Below are 9,818 nucleotides of genomic sequence, written 5' to 3'. Positions count from 1 at the left end.
GGAGCAAGGCAGAGTCCAGAGCCCTCTACTCCCCACTGCCCCACCGGGGCCCCACACTCCTGCCCTTTGCCCGCTGCCTGGGCAAAGGTCCAGGACTCTGTGCAGCCCCCATCCACTCCCCATGCTCTGCTAGGAAGCCAGAGAGCTGAGCACTTACCACAAAGTCTCGGCCCCTGCAGAGCACCTCGGCCGGCACACCGCTGTGAGGGCTGGAGGAGTCCTTGGGGTACAGGATGTCACTGCCAAGGGGACAGGGTGGCCGGTCAGGCCCTGTCCTCACCCCTCCTGCCTCCCACTCCCTCAAGCTCCAAGTGGAAGCCCAGGCCTCTTTCCCACGTGGGCCCCAAGGGCTCCCATCACCCGCCATTCTCCCTGGGAGCCTGGCTCCCTGAACCCACATGGAGGAAAGCAGCAGCCTCCCCTACAAACCCGAGTTCCTCTCCCATCCCCTTCCCAACACCTCCCTCACAGGGGCCCAGCCCCAAGGCCCCTGCGTGGTCGGAGGGTCAGGGGCTCAGAGACAGACAGGCTGAGCCCAGGACTCTGGAGGACAGTGAGTCCCACACGTAAAGCAGGTGAGACACCAAGCGAGGCCGGCAACGAAGCAGCCCCCAAGGCCTTACCCCTGGCCCAAAGGGGAGGAATGGGCAGTGTGAGGAGGCAGGAGGGGTCGGGGCTGGGATCAGACAGACCCCAAGCATGGGTGAGGCTGAAGCCCTTGAGGAGAATGGGACCAGCACTCGAGGCTCAGGGACCTTCAAGGGCAAATGACAGGCGCCAAAGCTTTAAAGCATTTCCACAGCAAAACCCTGAGCCCACATCCAGACGCAGACCCTGCTGCCCAGGGACACACTCCTTTGCTCCCCTTGCCCCGCCTGCCCTGTCAAGCCCACCTGGCACCCACCTACTACTTTCCTTCAAGGCTGAGCTGTGCCCACCTTCCCACGAAAGCCCTACACGACAGGGCCCTGGCCTGGGCTGTCCATCTCTGCCACACGGAAGCAGATGCCCACTGGTGAGTCAACGTGGTCCGTGCGCGGGACTGTAATGGTGCCCACCCCAGCCCTAGACCCCAGGCCTCGCCCCAATTTCCTAAGGACAAGTCAGCTCAGGGCAGGGCCCAGAACAAGCATCCAGACACACTGCATCAACAGGTGGGAGCGCTCCCTATCGCAGCCTCACAGGGACACAGAAGGACGCGGCGTGGAAAGACCACTACCCACAGGGCTGGCAGCAAGGCCAAAGCACCGAGCAGACGGAACACAGGAGGGCCCGCTTTCAAGTCACAGGAACGACAGGCCACGCGCAGAACGGGGCTTGTGCGGCGCTGGGCTAGCGTGAGCCCCGGCTCTGTGGCTGCCTGGCTGCCCGGCGTCTGGCAAGTCTCTGTGCCTCCCGTGGGCGCGCGGCCTCCGGGCTCTGGTGGCACGGCCTCTCCTGGCTTTCATCCACCCACAGCACAGACACACAGACGAGGTCCCGTTAACCAGTGACCTGCCATCCCAAAGGCCCTCATAATCAGACGAGTGTGTCACCCAAGACAGCAGCGCAAGGCCCCACAAAGCACACCGCGCACGTCCGTCTTCCAGGGAAAGGCCGCCACCATGCGGTTCTAACATGAATACGCTCTGCAGTTTTCTTGGCCAACCAACTGCGAAATGATGGACTTTTCGCAATGAACAACTTTTTAAAAAATCTAGAACAATTTACACTTTGACAGATTGCTCACTTTCTATCACATTCCTAAACAATAAGTACTCAATGTCTTCTACCCTATACAATTTAGAAGTAATATAATTCAAGTGTGCATTAAATGTAGTCAGGGTTACCAAGGGTTGGCCATGTGCCAGCCATGATACCCAGCACCAGGGAGAAAGGGAGTCAAGACAGTCCCTGCCCCTAGAAACTGACAGTCTAGGGAGGAGGCAGAGTCTGGAGAAGGACCAAAAGGCAGCAAGCCACAAACCCAGGACCTATGCAGCCCGACAGGACACGTAAGAAATTCCCGCTTAGGCACATCTTAACAACCTGTGCAAAACCAAAACCAGAGAAAATCTTGAATGCAGCCAGAGAGAAACAAAGAAATGTATGTTAGACAGTGGAACATACATTGGATAGACAATAAAAACAATGAAGGTCAGAATACAATGAAATTTTATCAGAGTGCGGAAGGAAAATAACCAAATTAAAACTCTATACTCAGTAAAAAATATCCCTAATATTGTAAATCAGCCACGCCATGCTACGTCATGCCATGCTAAAGTCACTTCAGTCGTGTCCGACTCTGTGCAACCCCAAAGACGGCAGCCCACCAGGCTCCCCCGTCCCTGGGATTCTCCAGGCAAGAACACTGGAGTGGGTTGCCATTCCCTTCTCCAATGCATGAAAGTGAAAAGTGAAAGTGAAGTCGCTCAGTTGTGTCCGACTCCTAGGGACCCCACGGACTGCAGCCTACCAGGCTCCTCCATCCATGGGATTCTCCAGGCAAGAGTACTGGAGTGGGGTGCCAAATCAGCCATACTTCAATAAAATTAAAAACAAAAATAACCTTTAAGAACAAAGGTGAAATAGACATTTCCAAACAAAGCGGAAACAAATTTATGACCTGTAGACGCTCACTTTCGCAGAACGAAATCATCATGTTTAGGAACTCAGAGATACAGAAAGAAATGATGAGCAAAATAAATTTTTAAAGAATATTAACTGGATAACAATGTCTTTCAGGGTTTAAAACAGAATTAAAATATACAAATGTAATGACAAATGAGTTGAAAGGAAGATCAACATAAAATATCCTAAAGGTTGTTGAATTGACATGCATGAGGGTAAAAAGTAGCAACTAATATTAAACTGAGAAATCCGTAGGGTAATCACTGAAAGAATCGAGAAAGCTAACTTCCAAGTTACTGGTGAAAATAGTAACAAGAAAAGAAGGTAAAAATGAATATAAAATGCAACGTAAGCAGGACAAACAGCACTAAGGTAGATTTAAGCCCAAAACTTAAGATTTTTTGTCAGTTAGTAAATCAGTACTTACATTCAATTTAACTGGGTTCAGCGCTACCAACTAAGGGACTAGAAGGAACTTACCTCTTCACCACCCAGTTTCCTTGGACCAACATCGCCACCTTCTGGATGCCACGCAGAACAGCCACGGAATCGACAGAGGGGCCCAGGAGGCTCATCAAGTTGGCAAAAGGCATGACCTTCACTGAGAAGGACACAGGAGACATCAGACAAGCCAAGAGGGGCCTGGGCTCATGCAACAAGTCCAGCAGGACAGTGGTAACCTAACAGCGGCCGTCACTGGTTTCTCACTCTGGGCAGGCACCCGCCTCTCACTGAGCCCTGGAGGAGTACCCAAGGAGGAAGGCAGGAGTGCCTCATGAGGAAGACCCAGCCCAAGAAGGTTTCAAAATTCACCCATTATCACTTGGCTAGTAAGCGACAGAGCCAGGACTTGAACCCAGGCCATCGGGTCCAAAGTTCACACAGCTGGTCACTGTGGCCCGCTCTCCCCACCTCCCCACCGCAGTGAGCAGCGGCAGCACCTGGGGAGGCCCCTGTGCTCTGCAGCAAGGCCAGCAGCCTGGACCCCTGGGAGCTCCGCTCTCCACTCTGGCCCCGCAGCCCCGTGCTGGCATCTCAGAGGAGCCTCAGGCCTGAGACTCAGCTCTGAGGTTCTAGGCTCACATCCACTCTGATGGGTCTGGCCTCAGAGTCCTCACTGTGGAGAGCCTGGTGAGGGACCACAAAGCGGTGCAAGGGAACACACTTCACTGTGACAATGAACACAGCTCGTGCTCACACGCGAGGCCCTGCACAATCCTTTAAGAAGCCTAACCTCTGAAGCTTCACCTCAGCCCCGTAGCTACCTTAGTGCCTCTTCATAAATAAACACATCCCAGGAAGGCCAGTGGCCTGCCCAGGCTCACAGGGACCTGTGGCCCCGCTAATGTGGCCTGTAACAGCTTCAGTGCACTTTCCAAAGGCCCTGGGCCTCGCTCCTTAAGTCTGTCCCAACTCCACTTCCCCAGGAGGTGGCAAGGCTGGGGACCCCCCAGGGCAGGGCTGCCCACTCACCATTTTTCATCAGGATCTTGATCTGATCAGCAAGGGGCAGGGTGCGCAGCTGGGCCATGGACAGGACATTGCTGGGGGCCACGGGTTTGTCTCTATTGAAAACCAACGCCAAGGGTTAGGAGGCCAGGGGCAGGTTAGTGGGTGGGAAGGGGCAGTAGGGAAAGGCGTCCGGCCCCTCTACTCACTTCTCCTCCTCCTGGCTGGGGGGCATCAGCATCATGAGGTACTCACTGTCGGGGGAGAAAACAGGTCAGCAGCTGGCAGGGCTCTGTCCTTGCCCCACCCTGGCCCCCAACCAGGTTGTACCCAAGTCAGCCCCCCAAAGTCCAACATGCCCTCCTGGCCCTCTCCAGAGGACGATGGACCCCTCCACATCTCCCTACTGTGTTACAGAAGGGGCTACAGTCTCAAGGCAGGACCCATGAGAGAGGGATGCTCCCAGGGCCAGTGTCAGGCTCAGCAGCCCTCCTCAGCCTTGGCCTGGCTGATCTCACCTGGGGGACTTGACAAGCTCTGTGTTCTCAACCCCGCTGGAGCCCTGGCACAGCAGGTACTGGCGCTCGTGCTCAGAGCGACTGTCCTGTGGGGGAGGAACAGGGAGTCAGAGGAACCTCAGCCAACATTCCAGACCTCCCCCTGTAATCCGGTTCTCAGCCTTGTACCACGTGCTGCTCCAGGCACCCACTGTCCGGCTCCAAGGCCGGCCACAGGACCACCCCAACTTCCTGAACAGAGAGAGCACTCAAGGCCTCTGCATGTGGCCTCAACCTCATCCCTTCCTGCCTTTATGGCTGCACAGTCCCAGCGCACCTATGCCTCAGTGCCCTGTCTGATACAGGAACACAGACAGCAATGAGAAAAATAAAAACTAGCGTTCACTGAGCACTTACTATGCACGCGCCAGGCTCTGTTCCTATGGCTGCACACATACCCCAACTCATCCCATCCCCAAAATAACATGAAGTTAGGTACCATTATTATTATTCCCAGTTTATAGATAAGGAAAGTGAGGTTCAGAGAGATTAAGTAACTTGCCGAAGGTTACACACTAGGAAACAGGAGAGCTTTTGGAAGTCTGACCGACCCAAAGTCTAAGGCTCTGTCAACACAAAAATCTCTTTCAGCAAGGTTCCAGAAGTTGCTCCACCTCGACAAAAATGCTGGGGAGACAGAGCCTACGGTGTCTTTATGGGCTAATATTCAATTGCTTCCCTTACTCAATATAGTTCCAAGGACTGGGCTCTAAGTCAAGTACAGTAAAAATCACCCTTGAAGGGAAAGGTGCACAGCTAACTCAGCCATAGGACAGATGGCTGCTTCTCCACGGAGCACCTGATGGGGCACGTGGCCTTCATTCAGGGCCCACAATGCATAAAGGTATGTAACCAAACACCAGCCTCACTGAGCCCAACAAGATGCTCACACTCAACAAGAGCCCAGGGGCCACCACCGCCGCCAGTGACATGGTCACTCACTCCCCGGGGGCGCACAGGCAGGAAAGCGGGAACACAGGACAAACTGCCCCCAGAACCTAACCTCTCTCCTTGTAGCACTACCAGGTGGCTACAACTCAATCTGAGAGAAAGGGGAAGTGAGACAACGAGGCCACAGCTAACACCTCCGGGCACTGGGCTTCTCTCCCAGGAGCCCACGGAGGCCAGCGTCCGCGCCGCCCAGGGGCCTCGGCTCACCCTCAGGCCGTGGTAGTGCAGGTGGACCCAGGGCTCCTCGGCGTGCTTCTTCTGCAGGAACTCGTAGGACTGCACGCGGCGCTGGCGGGCCTGCTCCGACTCAGGCCGGGAGAACCGCACCTGGGGTGGGGCCAGGACCTCAGGCCTGGGGCCCACCCAGGCTGTCACCCAGAGCCCACCCGGAGGCCAGAGAACCTGGCATCTGGGGCACTTCCCACTCCCAGCCACCTCATGCCCGGCAGATTAGCCCTCCAGGTAGTCCAGCAAGAAGGTTCTAAGGGATGGACTCCGTTTCAGCCCCAGAACCCATGCTCCACGCAGACCCGCCCACCCTTGCTGCCTCCAGACAGCCCAGTACAAAGCTGGCCCCACTGCCTCCTGGCGCGCTCTCAGAGCCTGGGCTCACCGTGATCTGCTTCACGTCTTCCTCTGCCTCGTCCTGGGAAGAGTCTCCCGCTGCAAAAGCAAAGGCCCTGCTCGCAGCCTCTGCGGAGGCTCTCCACCCCACCCACCGGGCAGGCCTCAAGCAGTCGTGTCTGAATTCTCCTCCTATACAGAGGTAGCTGCCTAAGTCAGTGGTTTTCAATTTCCCCAGGAGACTCTAGGAAATTCAGAGATATTTTTGGTGGTCAAAATCGTGGGGGCGGGTGCTACCGGCATCAGGGGGTAGAGGCCGGGGATGCTGCTAAGGATCCTATAATCCAGCCCTTTCAGTACTTTTCCCACGACTGACCTCGCCCGCTAACACGTACAGACAGACGCAGGGCTGGGGGTCCCGAGCTTACCCTCATTGGCTGCCTCCCTCTCACGGTGCTTGGCGTCTGCCTTATCCAGGTAGGAGAAGCTGGGCCGCAGCTGCAGGATGCCATGTAAAGGTGTCAGGTGGAGCTCACCTGGCAGAGGAAGAAGGGCTTGGACCTGACGCTAGGAGCTGAGGCTGACCCACCGAGCTTGGCTCACGGGAGTCACCAAGGGCCCCAGATTCCCTGAAAGGCCTCAGCTCACTGCCCAACTGCCTCCCGCCTCTGCTGCAGCCCCCAGTCCTAGAGCCTTGGGATCATCAGGCTGACGGCCATTCGCAACCCAATCTGGCTGTGTTGGACACAGCAAGCACATAAACCAGATCGAGACGTGAACCCAGACTCTTGCTCAAAGCTGCTTTCTTAAGGCTTACCTGCAAACCCTCCTCCACCAACATTCAAGGGCCTCTCGACCCCGGCCCCCACTCCCCTCCCTGCAAATTGCTTGTTCTGGCCCCAAAGGCCACTCAGCAAACACACCCCACTCTCCCTGGCCCCTACCCAGGCCTCTGCCAGACCAACCCCACTGCCTCCCTAACCCCACATCCTCCAACCTATCTCCCTGTCAAATCCCACCCATCCTATTAAGAAGCTGGCTAGTGCAGGGATTTCCCTGGTGGCATAGTCAATAAAATTCCACCTGCCAATGCAGAGGTAACAGGTTCGCTCCCTGGTCTGGGGAGGTCCCACGTGCCGCAGAGCAACTAAGCCCGTGCGACACAATTACCGAGTCTGCGATCTAGAGCCCGAGCTCTAGAGAAGCTACTGTAATGACAGGTCTATGTGCTGCAACCAGAGAAAAGCCCGAGCAGCAACAAAGACCCAGCGCAGCTCACAAGTAAACAAAAGGAAAATCACCAACAACTGGCTCCTGCAAACGGGGCTGGAGAGAGGCCTGGCGGAGCCGGGTACAAGAGCGTCTACACGCCTCTGACTCAGATCCTAACTTTTCTTTGGGCCTCAGACCTGCGCACTGGGAGGCGGTGCAAAGATATTCAGTTTCAATCGAGTCAATGTAGGCTCGAACGAAATCAGACAGGCACGAGGCTCTGTGGAGGTTCTCTGCGACACCAGAGGGAGCAGAGTGCTCGAGATGAGGAGTAAATACGTGACTAGGCAGAGGAAGGAATGTGGCTTTAAAGACTTCCCTGGCAGCCCAGTGGTTAAGACTCCGTGTTCCCAAGGCAGGGGCCCTGGGTTCGATCCCTAGTAGGGGAACTAGCTCCCACAAGCTGCACTCAACTAAGACCCAGCACAGCCAAATAAATTAAAAAAAAAAAAAAGGAATGTGGCTTTAAAGAATTATATCCTTGAGATATGAGTTCAAATCAGATGAGTATAGCTATTTGATATTACTTCTATTCTACCCCAGTTTATCACCTAAGTGTTCAAATTTCTTTATTGCTTTATAAACTCTAAATACTTATAGTAAGCTTGTACTTTTTAACAGCTTTACTGAGATAATTCACATAACATATAACTCACCCATTTCAAGCACACAATTCAATGTATTTTAACATATTCTCAAAACAATACATCCAGCACCACAATCAACTTTAGAACATCTCATCACCCCAAAAAGAAACCCTGTTCCCATTCCACTCTCATCCCAGCCTCTGGGAACCAATAATCTACTGACACTTTCTGTCTCCACAGGCTTGCCTGTCCTGGACATTTCATACGCATGGAATCACGTAACGTGTGGCCCTTTGTGCCTGGCTTCTCTCATTTAGCTTAATGTTTTCAAGGCTCACGCGTGTTGGAGTACATATCAGTACTTCTTTCCTTATTACGGCTCAATAATATTCAAATGTATGGCTATACCATACTTTGTAATCCATATATCAGCTTGATGGATACGTGGATCATTTCCACTTTTCTCTACCATGAATAATGCTGCTGTGAACACCTATGTACAAGTTTTTGTGTGGCGATGTTTCATTTCTCTCGCTAAGATGCTTTCTAGGAATGGAATTGTTGGGTCATAAATACCTTGTATTTAAGACAAAATTCTACTCCTGCCTCAAAGGTCATGCTGTGTGTGTGTGTGTGTGTGTGTGTGTGTCTGTGTCCCAGGAGGATGACCTGGGAGCCCCACCCCATCAGGTCCTTGGAGGTGGCAAACCCCAGTCCTCTGACAGCCTGGCCTCCGTGGCTGAGAGGGCAACAGGCAGGGAGGCCAGGGGTCTCCAAACGGAGGAAACAGGCTGCAAGTGTCAGACATTTTTTATCTCTCTCTTAAGCAGCAGGAGGAAATAAACTACAAGTGTCAGATTTTTTCCCCTTCTCTATACAAATTTAAAAGGTTTCTCTTACAATTCTGTGTTGCCATAAGGACACCTGGCTCCTCCTGAACTTAACTCTTCTCAAACCTTGAGCTAACCAACGCGTTTTCCTTATGGAAATGCTTTTCTTAAGCTATGTTAATGAACTATGCATTTACCCTAGATTCTGTCTTTCTTCAAGACGGTTCGCATTAGGACTCAGAACTGGTAAGGGTCAACAAACCAGTATGTTTTACTGATACACTGTTCTCCTAACCTATGTTAACGAACCTATGTATTTACTTGGAAACCTATCTTTCTTCAAGATTCATGTCATGTTTTACGCCCGGGATGACTCACCTTGCGCCCATTATCTCAAACTGCATGTTGTGGGTGAGGGGCCTGGTGCCAGGCTCTGAGTTTCGAGACATTCCCTTTCTCTAATTAGCAGCCTGTAGCCACACAACATCCGGCTGAACACCAGCAGGGGTGCGCTCTTTCTGCCCCTCCTGATGTCTCTGTCAGAAGCTTTCCCTCTCTTTTATACTTTAATAAAATTTTATTACACAGAAGCTCTGAGCAATCAAGCCTGTCACTGACCCCGAATGAATTCCTCTCCTCCAGAGGCCAAGAATCCTGGCGTCTTTCACGGCTCAGCAACAACCTTTCAGAGGCAGCCTTCAGGGTGTCCTGTCCTGGCCCCAGCCCTCCCCCTGCTTCCCCCCCACCCACTCAGCCCTCGCAGCAGCCCAGAGTGGGTACCTTGCCTGTAGAGCGCAGCAGCATAACGGGACGTGTTACTGGTGGTCTGGGAAGAGCAGAACGTCTGCTTGTCCATCAGCTTCCTAGAAGCACAGGGAGAACGAGGGTCAAGGGGAAGGAAGCTCAGGCCTGGGCCTGGAGGCACAGCCCCCTGCACCCCGACACCTGAACTCCAACAGCCAGAGACCAAGGCCGCACGTGATGCAGGAGGGGCGCTG

The 9,818-nt window shown here is 53.6% G+C and overlaps 1 protein-coding gene across 5 annotated transcripts in view; it reads right to left on the bottom strand.

The window, feature by feature from the left end:
- Nucleotides 1-9,818, bottom strand: part of POLR3E (polymerase (RNA) III (DNA directed) polypeptide E (80kD)) — a 33,494-nt gene that overhangs the window by 9,887 nt on the left and 13,789 nt on the right. For 4 of the 5 annotated variants that reach the window (XM_010837184.1, XM_010837185.1, XM_010837183.1 and 1 more), the window contains 9 exons: nt 9,601-9,683; nt 6,560-6,667; nt 6,181-6,230; nt 5,775-5,894; nt 4,578-4,663; nt 4,269-4,313; nt 4,084-4,175; nt 3,091-3,211; nt 158-239 (listed from right to left, as the gene is read on the bottom strand). In XM_010837184.1, coding sequence (XP_010835486.1) covers nt 158-239; nt 3,091-3,211; nt 4,084-4,175; nt 4,269-4,313; nt 4,578-4,663; nt 5,775-5,894; nt 6,181-6,230; nt 6,560-6,667; nt 9,601-9,683 — 787 coding nt within the window. The remainder of the gene's footprint in view (nt 1-157; nt 240-3,090; nt 3,212-4,083; nt 4,176-4,268; nt 4,314-4,577; nt 4,664-5,774; nt 5,895-6,180; nt 6,231-6,559; nt 6,668-9,600; nt 9,684-9,818) is intronic. The other variant, XM_010837187.1, reaches the window with a different exon arrangement.

Source organism: Bison bison, unplaced genomic scaffold (assembly GCF_000754665.1).
Source record: "Bison bison bison isolate TAMUID 2011002044 unplaced genomic scaffold, Bison_UMD1.0 scf7180017864072, whole genome shotgun sequence".
Lineage (NCBI taxonomy): Eukaryota > Metazoa > Chordata > Mammalia > Artiodactyla > Bovidae > Bison > Bison bison.
The sequence above is the reverse complement of the archived record's forward strand: the minus strand, read 5'-3'. Positions and strand labels throughout refer to the sequence as shown.